We start from the raw sequence: 19,722 nt of genomic DNA, 5'->3' as shown, positions 1-19,722 counted from the left end.
AGATAGTCTTTTGATACAGGCTCACTCAACCAAAGTACTGTTGATTGAGAAATCATCAGCATATGTGACCTCTAAGAGTTATTGACCACCACAAATCACCAAATGATTCATTAGTACCTTGCTTGGGCACAGCATCTACTCAGCCCTAATTGCCAAGAAAATGACAGTCTGTTGTCATATGTAATAAAATAAAAGTGAAATATGTAATGTATACCCAAGAGGTCTCCTATACAAAATTAAACAAATAAATATAAGTCTAATTAAAATGTGAGATGAGTAGAAGCCAATAGTGGCTACAGGCTTGGTTCACATTCAAATAATGCATTTAAAGCTTATAAAAAGGAAATAAACGAGATAAATAAAACCAAGTGAGTATTGAGTAAAGCTTCAGAGAGAAATGCACAGATGAAGCATTATCTTCTGCTAGTTATCACTAAACACTATCAGCACATCTGCTATTTAAACAAACATCTCTTTTGTTTGCTTGCTTTTAAAATACTGAAAACCATATTCTCACAGGGTCAGAAGAGTGAGCAAGAGCTCCACTCCATCATCCATATGACCTAATCACAGCCAAAAGAATAAGCCAGTCTGGGACCCAGGGAAAATTCACACCAGTTGCAATCACTGGTTTCAGTGAAAATATCCCTAACTCTCCCAGACAACAATCACAATCACAATCTCTTCAACAACTATGAGTTTAAGTTACACCAGACAACGCCACATGTCTGCCAAGCCTCAGGACTTTACAGACCTCATGAAAGCAGAAAACAGGAAAGGTTAGCTGGCTGTTCACATCCTTCTCATTGACAAATTCACTTGCTTTAAACCCACAGTTTTGTGGGAGATAAGGCTGCTCAAGTTCAACATCAGGATGTCACTCAAATGCTGAAAAAACTAAGGCCAGTAACTGTGCTTCTGTTTCTCACTCCATATACAAATGGCTATAAAGGACATCAAGTTTGATTACCCTCCTCTTCCTACACTACCTTAGTTACGTCAAAAGATTTTTGAAAACTAACCCTGCAGCATAAGGAGAGAAGGAAACATTTTACAGCATAAAACCAACAGAGAGCAGAAATGCAAATAAATAAAATACTGACCTCAGAGAAAAAAAAAGTTAGGACAAAATTCGGGTTTCAGTAACTGAACCACACATTCCAGAGCTACTCAGAAATGCTGATTAAGGACAGCATAATTGCAAGAGCTCTTCCCACACTAACACACACCCTACAGCAACTTCTAATTCATACTACTATTTAAACTACTGTTTGAGTTACTGAAGGAAAAACCAGGAGTGCGTGCAACAGCTACAGAAATTTATCTTTAGACTTATAACCTGGTACTAATTCATGCAGCAAATATAATAAAGCTTCAAAATATAACAAAGTTTCAATTTAGTGCACATTCTAGTATACTTTTTTGTTTAAAGAAAATTCTATACCATTTTAAAACATTCCAAATCAACTGTCAGACCTATAGCATTAATCAGAACAAGGTTAGGCAGGATTTCTGAACAAAGTTATGTTACAAATTTCAAAAACAGCTCAATTTAATGTCTGTTACTACATACATTTATCTAAAAGATGCAAGAATGAAGAAAATTAATCCCTCAACATCTGAAATATTTGTCTTCCCTAATTCCAAAATCAGTCAGAATTTTTTCTCTCCAACTACAGTCTTAAAACTATGAAGACAGCTGTCCTATAACTGCTAAGCCATAAGGTGTTAACCAAATTGTCTGAAATGCACTAAAACTTACCTTCAAGAGTATAAATGTGTTCTTCAAGATCCTCATACCTTAGTTTCTCCGGTTTCTGGAAATCACTGAAATCTTGTTTACCTGTTTGTTGACTCTGAAGTCTGAAAAAAAGAAGAAAGAATATAAATAAGTTAATAAATATAAATGCTAAACTTCTAAGCAAATACCCATCTGAAATTCACTCACAAGCTAAGCAACAGACTAAACCAAACCTAAGATCCATGAAACTTTCTGACTGAAATTTATGGTATTTAAATCCAGCTCTCCAACTTCTACCAGAAGTCCCCTCCATTTCCCTTCAGCCTTTCCCCAAGGTCTTTATGTGACATAAAATTATTACATTAAAATAAAATGAGTAAAAAAAAAAAAACATAAAAAAGGAGAAATACAATTAATTGTGACAGTCAACTGAAATTAAGAAATTTGCTTTTTTAAGCTTTGTGTTACAGTTTAATTCCCATTTTGATGTCATCTTAACAGATGTGTTTGAAATGTATTAGGATTAGATGTCTGGCAAAACAGAGATGCAGGGGTGAAAATCTGGGTTCTATCAAAATGGGGTTAGTGCCCTCATTCTAAATCCCCATTTATCTCACCAGAAAGATAATGTGAAAGAACAATGTCCCCCACGTGACCCAGCTACTAAACTCTGACCAGAACCAGAATAGCAAAAGGAGTGCAGGTCACTAATGAAATTCAGCATCAGCACTTCATAAAGGAGCTTACTTCACACCAGCTGGTGCTCTTCACCACAGCCTGTTTGTGCTTACAATTTCTAAGGAATAGAGATCTTCCATGGGGCAAAAGTGGAGAACAAACAATACAAAACATATCCCCAACAAAGAGATTTGTTCATAAACAAAAAGTGAATCTGGGCACAGACAAATAAATCTGCATTGCCAGAAGGATAGTTCAGTGATGTCAGTGGGGAAAAATACCCTGTAAATTAAATAGGACAGAGTAAATGAAAGTTCAAGTTTTTGGAAATCTATTTCATATTTTGAGTCTTTCCTTCACAGAAATGGTCAAGTGCTAAATAATTGCTAAGGCTCCAAAGTTCAAGGACATACATGTCACTTTCTTCAATACTGTGTTCCTGGAGCACTGCTAGAAAGACAGAGAACCAACCCACTGCCTCAGTAACAACCCTCAATTGGTTTCTCCAGGCCTACACAAACAAATAAATAAAAAATTAGGTAATAATCTGCCTTATCACTCTAGTCTTCCTGTCTGTGTTTACTGGCTTCCTTCATACCACTCATCTCTTGGAACATAAATAAACAAGGAGCTCCTGTAGTCACAGAAGCAATTGCTCTTCCCCACTGACTGAGGCCTGACTTCTAATGGCTTGTCACGGATGTTACAGCATCATATTTGCTTTTCTTTCCTTTTTAAAGAAGTTCCCATTGCCACTTAAAGTCTACAGGTCATAAACTAATCCCACAGTACACATCAGTGATGTGGCATTTGCCTAATAATGAGAGTAAGTAACTGGAAAAGCCCACACATGCATTTCTCAAATATTTCATGTAACAGAAAACAGTCCAAGGCACATGAAGTTAGAAAATACGCAACAAAAGAATGTTTTTCTTTTAAGAAAGTCTTGGGAAAGCAGCACGTTCAAGACAATTATTGGGACCTTTTACCCTTGCTTTGTCATAAGAAACCCAAGAAAGCAACAACAAACTATAGCTGCCTTCCCAGACCCAGGTCTGTCCTCTGCAAAACAACTTGCTCATACTGGTCACACTTCAAGCAGGATGGAGTTACAGAATCCCTCAAAGAAGTTCAGTCCCTCACAGGATTAGAGCATTTCCCCCTATCACCTTAACATGCAAGGTTAACATTCGAGCTTCACTTTTTACAGTCTGTTAGAGAAGTACAAGAAATCTGAGACATACCACAGAAAATGTCAATGGGTAAGGCAAGGAGACACAGCCTCAGGGGAATACTTAAAGGAAACTGACCTCACAGTCCTTAAACAGCCAAACAGGTTATTTTGAAGACAAAAAGCATAAGGGCTCTCCCAGAATTCTAACCAGATAAGAGACCCTCTCTGCATTAAATGTGTGTTGAGGCCTTGATAACAAATTAAGAAATTTACAAATGCCTGCTAGAGCTGCCCCAGTCCAAGCTATCTTTCTTCAGCCATCAAATCAGGAATGATGGCTAGTAGGTTAAGGACAATTCAGTTGTATCTTCTTAGGGAAAAATATTAAAACTTAAATCCTAGAGCTGCTTCTGAAGACACATATTCAGGATTCTTAGTTTTGGTGAGTGTAGGCAACACTGCCCATCAAGAACAGAAGAACTCCAGACATGGAAATAGGAGATACAGAGATGAAAGAGAAGTCATTTTAATGCATCCTGATTTTGTCAAAATTATTCATTTACCTTAAAAAGATCTTAAAAAAAAAAAAAAAAAAAAAAAAAAAAAAAAAAAAAAAAAGAGTTGTGCTACCCATCCCATTCTCACATGCAAAGGAGACTGGAAAATCCTACTTTGAAAACAGACACATGAACAAGCTCTTCAGAGACAGAAAATAAGTAATAAATTTAGCATTACAGCTTGTTAATGAATGAAGTGAGACTGTACAATTGCCTTGATTTAAATTCTCAAACAGGAGGCAGAAATTCAAATGCTTCAATTAGCAAAAGCTCATCAGTCAGGTCACAGATATGAAAAATAGAGACACAATAAAGAGACATGGCTTTGCTCAGAGCAAGCCAAAGTGTTTGGATTTTTTTATAACTAGGTCCCACTTGATATTTAAAATGGAAATCCTTATTCATCTTTAGAAAAGTTTTCACTTATAAAATCAATGGCTTGCTTGTTTTGTAAAAGCAGCTATCACCCTGAGCAACTAGATAAATGTTTCTTTAAACAGCAGGTTAAAAATGTTGTTTTGTAAACAATGTTACCTGATTTTCTGGCCATGACTGGATGGTGAGGAAGGAACAGACTCAGAAGATGAATGCAAATATGGCTTTGAAATAGGAGAAAGAACCTGGTCAACACTCCGCTGTGATGAGGAAAGAGATGGGCTCTTGATGTCTGCAGAATAAAAATCCCACCATTCGTATTAGTTATTTGTCCTACTATTTCTCAGACAAGGCTGGTTGTATAATACATGCATTATTTGTTCAATGTGCATGGACTTAGGAAGGAAAAGTTAAATGCATGAGCTAATTTAAAGGAAAAGATAAAACTTCATAATCCTTCAACTTGCAGATTATGCTGTAAAAACAGCTGTTGGATCTGCCAACTGTGTTTTTGAGGAGGACACACTTCATTTCATTCTCCAGAGACAGGTGCTGACAACTGAGCTGCACTTAACCTCACTTAAAGGAAAAAAAAAATCTCAGACTCACATGCATGGTGTCTTCTACCTCTTTAGATTTACCCTGAGTTTTTCAGGCTGGTAATTCCAACAGCCCCAAAAAGCTCCACAAAAGCTTCCAGAATGACTTAAGACTTTTCTAGCAAAACCACACATCGTACATCAGCCATCTCTAGCAGAGAAGAATAATATATGTACACCAATACAAAAGCACTCCTCAGAAGACTCATGAGAGAGAAGAGACACCTCACTGGGGAAGCAATCTAAGTGGGAGCTGACAAATCCCACTGACAGCACAGTTAGCGTTGAAGCCAATCTTAATATCCTATCACCCAGCTGCAGCCTGGTCTCCTACACTCCACACCACTCCATTTCTGTGACTCCTGAGTCAGGTAATGCACTCCTCTGTTATTCAATTCTTACTCCTCTACAGAACCAGTCAGTTTTGTGCATCAAGCAAAGAACAGAGCCAATTGAACAAAAACGAAATCTCCCATCCTGTAACTAGCTTCTGTAAAGAACACAGACAGGAAGGATTGTTCAAGTTGTGCACACAACTATAGTTTTAACATCTCCTAATTTTTCAACAAAACCCTAGCATTATAAAAGATTTTTTCTGTGTGCAGTACAAATAGTCTGTGGGTACTTTATACAGAAGCTGACAGGGAGAACTTATAACATGAAAGATTGCTTTGTTCAAGTTCAAGTCTCAAAGATGTTCTTAGTAACAGAGTATGATACTCTACATGCAGAAGCACAGGAACAGACACAATCAATCAGTGTTTGTAACCTGTTTCTAACAGTGCCCATTACCAAACAAAACTAAACCAAAATTGAAAAAGGAGAATGCTTGTATCTTACTTCTGGCAACACCCACCCCAACCTTTCTCCAATCTATGCTTTTCTGGATCCTCCTGACAGTGAAGTTTTGCATCTATACTTGTTTCCACAGAAGAATAAATTACACAACTTACTCATGGTATGAAAAAAGCATTTAATTTTATTTCCTTTCTGGGGTCTGTGAAACAGTAATCAACTGATCCCTTTTTACCTTTTTCACATTGCTCATTGTTTTCCAGATTTCCCACAGCACATCTCAGCCATCTTTCTTCCAAACTAAGCTGCCCTTGTATTTAACCTTTTTTCATGGAGAAGCTGATCATTATCCTTTTTATTTTATTACTGTCTCTTTTTTTCATCCTATTAAATCCACTTTGAGCAAAGGTGAAAAAAATGCATCACTCAAAAAGCAGAGGTACTGCAGATTTGAAACAACAGGGTTGGGTTTTTTTTCAAAAATTGTTTCTATTGTGCTTGTTTTTCAGAGTACTGTCCTTAAGGAAAAAAAAAAAAAGACTAAACAATTATTAGAAACTGTGATATTAATAGCAAATTAAAATTTTTCAAACCCTAAATCATTCCCCCTTACAATTGCTTAGGAGTATTTTATAAAGATGTCACAGCTAAAACAAAGGAAATCTGGACCTTTCCGATTGGAAAGCTCAATTTAAGAAAAGCCAAAGACATCTTCAGCCACACACTTTAACTACAACAGTTAAATGAAAGGTTAGAAATACAGGAGAGTTAAGAAACTGCAATTAATGTTGCAAAGTAGTTACACTTAATAGCAAGTTTTGACTGAAACTCTGTATATCAATAAAGTTACACTTGTAGCCATTTATATGGTGTAGTCTTCACTTGAAAGCTCCCCTAGAGCATGTTCAACTTCCCTCAACCTACTTCTTCAGTATTTGTTTCCTGGAAGATGCAATACTCCAAGCAGCCGGTATATTCCTGTCTCCTGCAAAACCACATCTCCTGATTTCTCCTGCATCTTTGTAAATAACGAGTGAATGACTACCACTGCTAAATCTTTCTGTTCCCAGAGCACAAGAGGAACAGTAAGTAAAACCCACCGCTCCACCCCATTAACAATTGTGACTTACCATCTGGAATTTTCTTGTTACTGAGGTCTCTCTTTGGTTTGGAAATGGGAGTAGAAGAAAGGCGCCTTGAAGAAGATGCTCCTCTGTGTGGTGGTGTAAGGGGAGTTTGGAAGGTATCGACCTGCCCAGTTCTTTTGATGTGTTTCTCACCTCTTGGACTGCTCAGAGGGGAATGTGGGGAGCTGGGATTATCCTCTAGCAGTTCCTGCTGGGTAGTCAAAGGGTATCTACTAAGAGGACACTGCAGAATTAAAGGAGGCTGCATCTTCCTCGGCGTTCTGCTTACAGCTGCATTCTGCCTGACCCTGTGTTGGTAACTCCTGTAGGCTTCTTCCAAGTACTCAGCCTCTTTTTCGAGTTCCTTCACCCTGGCCCGGGCCTGCACGATGCAGTCCAGGTCAGAGTCTGGGGAAGCGCTGCGTGGCTGCAGGTGACAGGCAGGCCCTGGCCCAGTGACTGTCCCCACATCGGGCAGCAGCGGGTGCCTGGGGAAGGCGCCATCCACGTAAAGGTCGGGGGGCACCACCCTGTCACCGAGGAAGTCGAGCACAGAGCGGTCCACGAGTGATGGCTTCGGGTTCCGGTACACCTCGTTCTCCAGGGCTAAAGGGGAGCAGGACAAAGTGAGTGGCACCAAACAGAGACAGAGGGAGGCCTACAGCAAAGCAAAAACAGTAAACCACGGCATTTCAATTCCAATTTGATCAAAATTATCCTACCGTGGAATTGGTTACATTTTGAGAATTTAATGGTTTAATTGAAATTTTGATTTAAATGTGTTTTTAATGCAACTCCAAAGCTAAAAATTACCACTGCTGTTTTTTAAATATATAATTCTGCCACAAAAAACTACTGTCAAGTATGTACTCTACAATCCTGTTTTTTAAATAAAGTTTAAGTAAATAAATAAACATGAAAACATTACCATTTTGGACACAGTACATCTAATCATATTTAAGTCTAAGGAACACAGGGCGTGTCACAAGTCTTAACAGTTTCCCTTTATTTAAATAAAAATTAATTTTGGAGAAAAACAACACAGCACATAGAAAATCTTTGGTTTGGTTTTTGGTTTACATTGAAAGTACTATAAAATTGTCAGTTAAATTAAATGTTTTGGAGTTGTCTGCTTCCTTGTACTTGCATGCTTCAACAAGCCCAAAAGACCAATCAATAGGGCTGCATCTTTCTCAGCAAATTTACAGTCTTGCTTTTATACTACATAAATGGTTCTTCAATGACTTCATTAACTCTGATGTAAAATAAAAATTCCTACAGTACTTTCAGTCATTTAATTAAAATACTTATTTGTTATTTTGATACTAACAAATTTCCAATTCCAAATGATACCAATGTGTACCACAGTTGCATATATATGCATATACAGTTGCATATACCTGCTATCTGTAATGTACAATCATTGCAGAATTGAATTCCATATTTTTACATTAAATATACATACCAAACCCTTCATTTATAATACTTGATATTAGCAATTTGACAAGCATCTTTAGAAGTACATTTCTTCAGCAGAAAGAATTGCTTTATGTGGGTAATTCATGTAATTCAGCAGATTAAATTGCTTTATGTAAGTGCCTGTTTCTAGTGCCCATATGAGATAAGTTAAGCATAAGTTAGGCAAAAGTTATTAGACTTGACTAAATCTGTTTAAGAGTCAGACCTAAATTTTTGAGGTACAAAATCCAATTTCAAATTGATTATTTTTATTATGAACATTCAAGAATCAAAATGCATGAAAACACAAGTTGCCCGCTGGAAAATGCCATTTATGTTATCAGAAAACATTAATGTCCTTATACAGAGGAAAAACAGACAATAAAAACATGCAAATGCTCAGGGAGGAGTTATTTTCCCTTCCTCCCGTATGTTTGTTTTCTGAAAGAATGTTGTAATGAGTCTGCTATTTAAACCAGGCTTTAAATACATTTTGATTTTAAATTTTAATCTACTCCCTGGTAATGTGTTAGTTCTATGCAACTGCAGCTTTTTTAAGCTTCTGGAACTTCTTATACTTTTCCTTCATAAATGATTGCTCTTGCATAAGATACAAACCTGCCTGTGTTTGTTTCACTTGCAGTTTCAGTTCTTCAACCTGCACATTTAACTTCCTGACAGTAGCTTCAGAGTCTAACAGTTGGGTCTTTAACTGGGCACAACGCTCAATCTATAGGAAATCAAGAGAAAAACAAAAACCAGCATAATTCAGACAACAAGAATCATCTCAACTGGCTGAATATCTGGTTTCAATACCTGGGTTTTTTTCAGGTCCAGTCAGACCACACACACATACTATCTTACTGAAAGTCAGCACTGACAATTTGGTGACTCAGTAAAACTTATTTTGCTATGTTGGGTTGGTTTTATTTTTTGATAGTTTTTTGATGTGATGTTTTGTTTTCTTTAGAGTTGTTTACATAAAAATAAGCACAGTACAAACAATTCTTGTAATTGCATACCAAACAGCCTGCACAGGCAGATGGGTAATTGTGAAAGAGATGACAGCAAGACTAAAAGATTAAAATAATTTAGAAATAATAATTTACCTCACTTTGTAGCTGTTTTTCCAACATCTGCTTATGACTTTCAAATTCATCCAGCACCAGCTTCTTAGAATGCTCCACTCTCCTCAGCTCTACTTGGCAGGCCAGGTACTCTGCCGAGGGCTGGGACAGCTCTACCCCAAAAGGAAAACACCGGACACTCAGACAAAGAATAACAAGTGTGCACTTTTCTATATGATAACCCCTGAACATGTAAAGCTGATTTGATTTTAGGAACAAAACAAGGCTTTGTCTGAATAAAGTACTTGGGGACATTTCTCGTCTTCCTTTTACAAAGGACCAAAATCTTTGTTGGTGTAGTCCTTTAAGAATAAACCCAGACTGTCCTACACTGGAAGAAAAATACATAGCCTTATCTTACATAACTGCACACACATCTCTACTCTCCTATAATCTCCTATAACATGAAAAATACTTTGTTAAAAATTACTGGAGTTAGACAAGCACCTAAATAATAATGTGATGTTCTTCTACCATTATTAACCATATTAATGCCATGGTTAGAAATATTGCACTGCTGTTTTCAGAGGGTGAAAGGGATATCTTTAATTCAGGATTTCTCCTATATAGACATATAAAAGAAAATAAACTTATGCCAAGGACTGCTCACTTACATGCAAACAGTAGCTTGGGCTTCATGCAAACTACTAGCAAGCATAATACACAGAAAGCATTTTAATGAAAATTTACTTCTAAACAAATACTTCTAGAGAAACATAAACAAGAAAATAACTAAATCATTCACACTGACTGTCTCGAAGATGCTGGTTCTCACTCCGAGTCTCATCCAACTGTTGCCTAAGTAGTTTATTCTGCACTTGGAGCTCCAATTTTTCCTCCTTTAGCAAAGGATAGTCTGATACCTCTTTCAGTTTTTCTGTCAACAACTGGTTCTGTTTATTTACCAACAGAACCTGGGCCTTCACTGACTCCAAATCCAGCTGCAGATAAAGAACAGTTTAGAAGCTTATGAACCACTGTACTACTCAACAATTATTTTTATTTCACATTTTCATTTGTAACATACCTCAATTGCATCAATTAGAACACAGGCTTCTTTAAATTCACATTTACAATTACCTCAAGCTCTTTGGTGCGTGATACAGCTTGCTTGAGTTCCTCCTTTTTTGAATTAACAGCAATGGCTTCTTCTTGCAAAAGCATAGCTTTCTCTGCAGGGAGGATTACAAATGCTGAATTAAAATTAGTAGAGTATTACAGTAAAAAACTGTATCAGCAGAAAACAGTTTTAAGCTGCTAAGCCCAAAATTCAATTTAATTTAAGACATAAAAATGACTGAATGTCATACACATATCTTCAAAATTAAGTAAATCATGCCGTATATACAAATGTATATATGCATATACACATTTAGAATTAAATAAATCAAATTCACATGCCTGTGATATATCATTTCTTACACGTCTCAAAAGTCTAACCCTGTTATCTATTCCAGCTCTCTTCTGCAAGCCCAAATTAAACATCCTGTGCACAGGAAATGTAGAAACTGGCAACTGTGCCAGGGTACAGTACCAGAGTTCAGTTAAAGCCTGAATGAGCCAGTAGGACTTCCGAAGAAAATGGGACTCTGAAAAACCAGGAATGCTTTGCAGCCTCTGTGCAAAGTAGCAGTTTATGATTCCCACTGCATTCTGAACAGCAAAGAGCTGCTGAACTGTCACTGTTCTGATGGCTCTTCTATCCCTTGTGCCACTGAACACCAGGACTGTACAGTAAGAGTAGTGGTTTGGCATATGACAGTTAAAGCTCTAGAGATAAACAGGTACTTTATCAATCTCAGACAGATGGTTACCTTTATTTTTTTTCTCATCTTCAGTAACTTTATTGGTTCTGGCTATGTATTCTTCTTTCAATTCAAGCTGATATCTAGAAACAAAAAGAATCATGTATTACCAAAGGATGTGTGTGCTCACATGCATGGGCATTTGTGTTAATTCCATTCTTTCCCAAACTAAACTATAATCACACAATTATTTATTGACAAAATTAACTATCACAGACCCACCAAAATGGTCGGAAACGGCCCTGCCAATCATCTCATTCAACCACCTCCTCAAAAAGCCAGACTACTGCCACCCGTACAGCAAGGCAGATGTAGCTCTTCCAAGCCAAGTCTTGAAAACCCCAAAGGACATATATTCACCATCTCTCTGGATGACTCTTTAACAATGCTGCACTACTCTCCCAGTAGATTTTTTTCCTTATGTCCAAGCTAAATCTGCCAATCTCCCAACTTCCAGCTCCTACCACATGAACTCAGTGGTCACATTTGAGAGTCTAACTCAAATGGACTAACGTGACAGACTTTACAAAGCACTTTCCAGTTTCTTCATGACTTTTTTGAACTGGAGAGCCCAAACATGGACACGGAATTCCCAGCATAACCTTCCCCAGTACCTTTCAAGGGACAGTAAGTTCCCTCAGTCTGCTGGCCAGGCTGCTTCTAATCTTACCCATCATATTGTTTTGCCTTATTTGTCAGAGCATGCTGCTGGCTCATAATCAAGCTGGCATTCACTGTAACTCATCCACCTCCTCTCCAGAAATGCAGCTCCTCAGTCAACTCCTTTTCCCCATTTATACAAACTCATAGGGCTATTCTGCCCCAAGCACTGAGCTTTGCAGTTTTCCTTGTTAAAATTCCTAAGAATTGCACTGGCATGATTCCCAACCTTGTCCAAATCTCCCTGGACTGAAACTCTGGCATTCATTGTGGAAATGATTCCTCTTAATTAAGCCTCATGTTCAAAGCTGAGGATCCCTGTGCCCATATCCAGAGGAAGCTGTTGGACAATAAGGGCCCCAGAACTGGCCCCAGGGGTTCTCTGCACACCACCAGCCACCAACCAGACACTGAGCACTGCCCAGGTACACCACTATTCATAGCCCAGCAATTACCCAACAGTGCCATTCCATTGAACTGGAATTCACGGGAGCTAAGAAAGCTCAGCAGTCTACAGGACTGGGACATAATTATAAATGGTTTCAGATATAGCCAAATCCATCCTCCTGCATTTCTGCAAATGGTCTGGACCACTCAGATCCTTCTCCAAAATACGGCATTTAATATTTACTGCAAAAAATATAAAAAAGATTGATTTGCTAGCAAGCATCACTACCTCTGTATAATAAACAGTAGCTCTTTAAAACTTTTCATCAATGATTTGGGACAAAAGGACACAGATCCTGTCTTTCTGAGCACTTGAAGCATGCCTTAAAATACTTTGTATGTTGATAAAATAAGCTAAGCAGCAGTTTATCCTTAAAATGCTTTGCTTCTCCTCATGTACTGAAAGGACTTTGCAATCATTATTTGTAACTAGCTGTAACAGACCAGATAAACTAAGACACCAAGGTGAGTCAATTAGTTGCATTTCACTGTTCTCTAACAAAACCATCAAATGCTGAGGGCATATTTTGCAAAAACCTACTACAACATCTTTGCTCTTTAATTTAAAGACCTAAAAGTACAGATAATATTGCTCCCTGGCTCGCAATAAAAAGTAATGATACATCAGTCACTTGCTTTAAGTGCCTGAGACAGGTCCATAACATGCCAAGAGCATTGGTCTGCACTGAAGTATCAATGAACCCTTCAAGTGACCAAGGTACTACAAGGAAGTACAATATCAAAGTTAGGATACACCCACTGCGACACCCCAAAATAAGTCACAGGTGACTGCCCATTCCTTAAGACCAGGCTCAAGCAGAAGGTAATCAATAAGAGGGAGATCTAGATCAAAGAATACCTCTTCAAGGTAAGAGCCAGTCTGTCTGTACAGTGGACTAGTATGTCTCTCACCCCTTTTCTAAGAAATTTATAACATCTCTTTAATGCTGATTTCCCCTTCATGCCTCTTCTGTGTTCATAAAATGGTCAGTTCTTTTAACTGTGGTCAAAGGAAGTAACTAATAAATACTGCTTCTGATCCTCTTGTCTAAATATACAAGCTAATGTCAGATCTCTTTTCCAGATATCAACACAGAATTCAAACTACAGCAATAATATAACTTATAACCAAAAGAGAATTATTTTCAATGGTAAACTTATTAGCAAATAGATAAGCAGTAATATAGAAGATTCCATCTGACTAAAACAAAAACGTTAGTACACATTTTCAAACCCTTGCTTGCTTTGCTATGCTTTTCAAAATAAATCCTATAGAATTTATGATTCTGTTTTCATAGGAAATATTATGTGTCCTATTAGAGACCAAAAAATTTACTTTAAGAGTTCTGTGTTCAGTTTTTGGTCATATGTCTCCTCTATGTTCTTCACAGCAACCTCACGACGCCGAAGTGCATCTTCTACGGCTTTATTTTTCTCCTCCTGAATCTTCTGGGTGCTGAAATATCCAGAAATATACAGACAATGACCAGGTTTGAAGCCAAAGTTTTAGTCTGGGGTTTTGTTTCTCTTTCACAGTAACATTTGTAGACATCAAAGGGCAATGTGTTTGCTTGGAATACTGTAGCAATTTGAAACCATCATCATCAGACTCTGTCACTGCAGTTCATTAAGAACACGGAGATGTGACACAACCTAAATTGCCCTAGTTAAAATTCAGTACCAATCAATTATGAAGCTATCCCGGGTTAACCCTGGCTCAGTTTCCCACACCAGAAACACTTCAGAGGAAAGAGTGATGAGCATGCTATTCTATCAGCACCCTCTGCTGGGTTGATAAAAAACCCCAAGTATTTGCTAGCAGGATACTCATTTTGCTATGAAAAACAGATGACAAAGTAACAATATTAAGTAGTATTGAAAGTTTGGCCAAAAATGGATTCGTTACTTTTGAAATTTAACTAAAAAAAATGGATCTTATTGAAGACAAATAATTAAAAAAATCAACCCCAAAACATAGGATCAACGAGGCAAAACATTCATGTGAATATCTCATGAGGGTTTGGGTAACATACTGTGTTGTTTGCAGGTTGGCTTTTCTTAATTTAAGCTCTTAAAAGTAAACATCTGGGTCCGTGCCTGCAAAGCAATGCTGAACTGTTTTGGTTGGATGAAATGGCACAGAAAAAACCCAGAAGCATCTTTTTGTATGGGGTACCCCTGCTAACAGAGACAGTATACAATACTGCTCAAAATGTAAAATGTAACTTCTGGGATCTGTAATCTATTTCAACATCACAGAAGCAGAAACATCTTGAGGCAAGTTTTGCAGAAGCATCATTTAGCATTGTACATATCCTTCAGCAACTTACATTTCAAATGCCTCCATCCTTTGCTTCAGTTCTGCCTCCCTGGTCCTTATGGCTTCAATATCTTTCAGTAGACTTTGTCTCTGAGCATACACTTCCTTTGCTTCTATCTGAATCACAAAATATTAGCCTCAGTTTTACTTCGCTGTAAAACTTCATTTACTGTTTAACACATGCAAACTTAAGAGATTCTTCTTCAGGGACTGACTGATCTTACTCCCATAAATATTATTGATATAGTCATTATATGAAATAACATCAAGAATCAATTTTAGAGTATATTTTTTTTAATCTCCTTTCAACTTTCACTCAGAGTAAAAGTGTTTTAGATGGAGTCACTTCTGCCCACCCATAAACACCCTTCCTTTAAGAAATACCACTAATTAAAATTCAAGTAAAAGGATTTTTTTAAAAAAATGCAGAATAAGCACATTTAAACACTTGAATTTTTTAATAAAAAAGTTTTGTATGTTCTTCACAAAAATATCATTGAAGAAACAAATACCCAAAAGCACTGATCAAACATGACTTAAAACTGAAACTGAGTAAACCAACAGCCTTTCAGTTTTTGCAGTTTAATATATAGAACTCACAAAAAATTGTAAAAGAGATTCTCCAAGTGATGAACACATCAACACCAAAACCCACATATCTTCCTATTAATAAAAGTGGCTTTTTTGCCCTTAAGCACAAAACACTTTATGTCTCTCCCCCCCCAAAAAAAAAGTTTAAGAAGAAAATTATTAAGATTCTGCCACATGGACCCTTGTATCAACTTTGAAGCCATGTGCATTTGACAGTGCTGACAGATTCAGCTGCTGCTCCTGGTACAAAAAATAGAGTAGTTTCTCAAGCCATATATCCTAGCTATAAAGTCATAGTGAAGAGTTAATGACCTGACAGCTTTAAAGTAAATATATCTGAACTCTGTTAAAAGAATCCAAACTACCACACCCAGCTAAATGAAATACAAAATTCTTAGTGAGTGCAGAAGCTGACAAGAGAAATCAAATATTTATACACAATACTTGATAGATATGTTGACCTAGTCATTGGCAGGGCTCTTTTTAATTACTGGATTAATTTCATCCCCACAGAAGAAGATTGGTAGCATAACATAGATGTTTTCTTGTCAGCTTCAAAGTACATGACCATGAAATAAATTCACAGCATGGTGATAAAATGTTTAATATTATAGTAACTTATATAAAGACCTGCACAACTGCTTGTTAACTAGTATCACATGTTCTCAGGGAAGAAAACAAGACAAACAAAAACAAAAAAACAAAACCACAAAACCACCACACCAAAGTAAAAATACAGTTGGCATTTGTGAGTGACTATGGTTTGGATATGAAGGTCTACTGCAGAGAGCAGGGAGGTGGCAAGGCAAACAGGCAACAGAAAAGCAAACAAACTATTCTTTCAAAAACTGAGAAGTAACAGCTTGAGATTGGGATAAGCATCTGAGAACTACACACAAATTATTGTGTGCTGTAGTAACAGTTACTACCCTGGCAAAACATCAAGGGTTAACAGCTCAGAGTAGTAATTCATCAACACAAAAGCATTCAAGGAAATGAAATGAGATGCTAGTTTACAGTAGAGATGGTGGTTATTAATAACATTCAATATATAAAAACAAACAGCAACAGCATATCTGTACCATACAAGCTATTTATTCCATTTAGGTTAGAGTCTTCTGAGCAGCTAAAAGAACTTAAGAGTGTAACTAAACGCTATGTTTAACTTTCTGTGGAAAAAAAAAATATCAGTGATCTGAATTCAGCAAAAATTTTAAAACAGATTTAAAAGTATTTATTACATTTAGATACCAGCTTGCAGAATTGTTCCTTTTCCAGCCATCCCTACTTACATGTTCGACCCTAGTCATTTTCACAGTTGCTACATGCATTCCCCTCTTTATAAGATCAAAGGTGAATTATAAGTTTTTCCTAATTTAGCCAAGTAAGGCTGAAGGTAAATCTCCCAGAGATAAAAGAACAGTCTAACCAACTCACTGAATCATTTTGCAATAGATTAGGAAAAAAAAAATTGGAACTTTACCTCTTGTTGCTTTTGAAGCCTCTCAATAGCATTCTTTTCACGAGAAATCAAGGCTTCAGACTTTGCTTGATGCATCTTCTCTAACTCATGGCGCAGCTCAGAGATTTCTTTCTGGGTCTGCACTTTCTCCTCCATTTTAATCTTTGCTATTTCGACTTCTTTAAAATGTTCAAGCTTTTACATAAAGGTGGAAGAGAGGGTTAAATATGTCCATCTTCAAATAAAAAAGACAATTCAAAATTTCACCTTGAAATTCTTGTTAGGAAATGATAAATTGATAATAATTACCATGATAGAAGTATCTTAGCAGCACATACTATCTGCACATCTCACATAGTTTTCATGTGTTTATCTGGCATCCCAAAGCAGATCCTACACAAAACTATCAGTTTTAGACAAGAGCAGAGCACAAGCTTATGAAGAATAATGCACTGCAGAAGTGATACTCTGCTTGGAATTAAGGAATGGCCACAACCTTTTACCCCTCCTCTGACATTTATCCCTTTCCCAAAGAATCACTTTTGACTAGTGATTCAAGAATTGAATCAGCCTGAATTGCTCAGAAACCACAGAAATTCACCTAGACATAAAAAGAAGTACCAGAAGAAGTGTAAAAAAAAACGCAGAACACAACTTCATCTAAAGAGGGTTACAGAAAGAGAAGTCCCAATTTATTGACTTCTAAGCACAACTGAAAAAAGGTAATTGTACACAAGGAAAGCAAAAATCTTGCAGCTGCACAGAACAATCGTTGGGAACATGACTCCACACAGTGTATGAAGGACAATGTATGTGAGAGCAAACGGGATTATACAGAATTACAACAAAAATTTTGAAGAAAATGGAAAGCACACAAGACAAAAATGAGAGGAAATACTGAACTAAAGAATCAAAAGAGAATGAGAGCAAAATGGTGAGAAAAGATTAAAGAGTGGAAAAAGCACAGTAGGAATGTCTGGTCAAACAACTCAGGTCTGTGGGCACAAGTTTTGTGAAAAATTAAAGAAAATACTTTAATATACAGCATCACTTGTATATATACAAATTTGATTAGAAACGTTTTACAGTAATTCACATCATGCTGCTAAAGAATTTAAGTAAAGCTAATTGAATTTAGAAGATATTTACATCTGGTCAAGATTCCCATGCCTTTTGTTACAACTGGTATACTTAAACTGATACAAACTTCACAACACACAAATTAACATGTTTTACATACTAAAAAAGACAGAGCCAGTTGGGGAATAAAGATTGAAGGTAAAAGAGAGGTTTAACTCTCCATCTTCCTACTTGTCTGGCTACATAAATGATGACTACACTGGATGCCTTTAAAAGTGTGTGGAAGAATTCTGATTATTAGATTATCATTTATTTTATGATCTTGACAGAAATTAATAAAAAATATACTGAAATGAAATACAGTTGATTTTTCTTTCTATCCAAATAAGCTGATGATCTTGACAGAAATTTATGAAAAAGAAGAAAATATGTATTTAAATAAATGCAGTATATTCCCTCTGCTCCATTTTTCAGACAGAAGGATTATCAAAGAATTATGTGACAAAATTTTAATCTTATTTCCAAAATGAAGGAAAATTCTCAAGAAGAGCTGTCTTCAATTATAGGAAGAAAAAAATCAGAAATGATTCATGATACTGTCTCTTATAACTTTAGAGTTTCTGTGCAATGCTTTGAAATAGAATGCAAACTCTCATCAGTATTAAAAATTAATTATCTGTCAAGCTACACAACAGCAATTCACATCTCTCAGTTGCTATACACTACACTGAAATTCAAGCATCAAAATCTTAACTGGGAAGGAAAATTTAAATTGTGGCATAGAGTAAACATTTCTCCATAAAACAAAATAATCAAATAGCAGATAAATTTTACCAAATTAAGACAACCAGAGTAAGTAAATGTTGTGTTACAAATTAACATCAGAATAAAAAGCTTAAAATTCTGTGCACATTTAAGAAAAAAGTGGGATGACAAATATACATGTTATATCACCAAATTAACAACAGATATTGGATTAATTTAGCCTTTTGTGCTTGTTGTAACTAAGTATTAGATTTTTTCAATTTACCTTAAGTATCAAAAGTTTGCAATGTGTAAAGTCAAAATTAACAAATGTCTCCCTCAAGTTCATAAACCAGAGTTATACCTTTTGATGCATTTCTTCTTGAAGCTGCTTTTCTATTTCTTTTCTATATTCATTAAGTGTTACTTCCAAAGATTTGTATTGCTGATGCTGAGGATAGGAGTCTGCAAACTGTTCATCAATCAGCTGAAGCTTCTCAGCTACAAAAAAGCAACACATCCATCATAATTTAGAAAACACTCACTGCAGTTACCTCACCAAAGAGGGCAGGAACCTCTCTCTCTGCAGGACATTCCTCAGCTTATCCAAGCAGCACTATCCCAGAAAGACTTGTGTGGCACAAAAGCAGAGGCAGTACAGAAATGCCATTTATCTGCTTTATATATACATATAAACATAACACATACCTAGGAGGAGGCACTTGGCTGTTTAGGCACTATTTGTGGTGTTACATAGTCATTCATCCTTTTTACCATGGGTGGACAAGAATTTCCTTTTGTATGCAATTTTACCTTTTTTGTATTCAATATATTAATGACAGCATACATATTATACATTCAAGAATTCCCAATCCATGCTTAACTTGCTCACAGGAAGAGGGCAAGCATTTCCAATTCTTTCTCCATATTTCAACACATAACATTTACAGTCCATTTGTCATAGGTCTCAGCTAAATGCCTA

At 36.6% G+C, this 19,722-nt stretch overlaps 2 protein-coding genes across 2 annotated transcripts in view; one reads left to right on the top strand and one right to left on the bottom strand.

Annotated features, from left to right (window-relative positions):
- GPM6B (glycoprotein M6B) overlaps positions 1–19,722 on the top strand; it is a 510,804-nt gene that overhangs the window by 112,499 nt on the left and 378,583 nt on the right. The gene's annotated exons all lie outside the window — the stretch shown is intronic.
- The window catches only part of OFD1 (OFD1 centriole and centriolar satellite protein), a 29,761-nt gene that overhangs the window by 5,720 nt on the left and 4,319 nt on the right, over positions 1–19,722 (bottom strand). The window contains exons 7-18 of the mRNA XM_066313875.1: positions 19,105–19,241; positions 16,938–17,111; positions 14,874–14,980; positions 13,880–13,999; positions 11,446–11,519; positions 10,712–10,803; positions 10,383–10,572; positions 9,614–9,744; positions 9,123–9,234; positions 7,050–7,652; positions 4,685–4,817; positions 1,763–1,863 (exon numbers count right to left, since the gene is read on the bottom strand). Coding sequence (XP_066169972.1) covers positions 1,763–1,863; positions 4,685–4,817; positions 7,050–7,652; positions 9,123–9,234; positions 9,614–9,744; positions 10,383–10,572; positions 10,712–10,803; positions 11,446–11,519; positions 13,880–13,999; positions 14,874–14,980; positions 16,938–17,111; positions 19,105–19,241 — 1,974 coding nt within the window. The remainder of the gene's footprint in view (positions 1–1,762; positions 1,864–4,684; positions 4,818–7,049; positions 7,653–9,122; positions 9,235–9,613; positions 9,745–10,382; positions 10,573–10,711; positions 10,804–11,445; positions 11,520–13,879; positions 14,000–14,873; positions 14,981–16,937; positions 17,112–19,104; positions 19,242–19,722) is intronic.

The sequence above is a fragment of the Sylvia atricapilla genome, chromosome 2 (assembly GCF_009819655.1).
Source record: "Sylvia atricapilla isolate bSylAtr1 chromosome 2, bSylAtr1.pri, whole genome shotgun sequence".
NCBI lineage: Eukaryota > Metazoa > Chordata > Aves > Passeriformes > Sylviidae > Sylvia > Sylvia atricapilla.
Note: the sequence above shows the minus strand (reverse complement) of the source record. Positions and strands in the feature narration are given on the sequence as shown.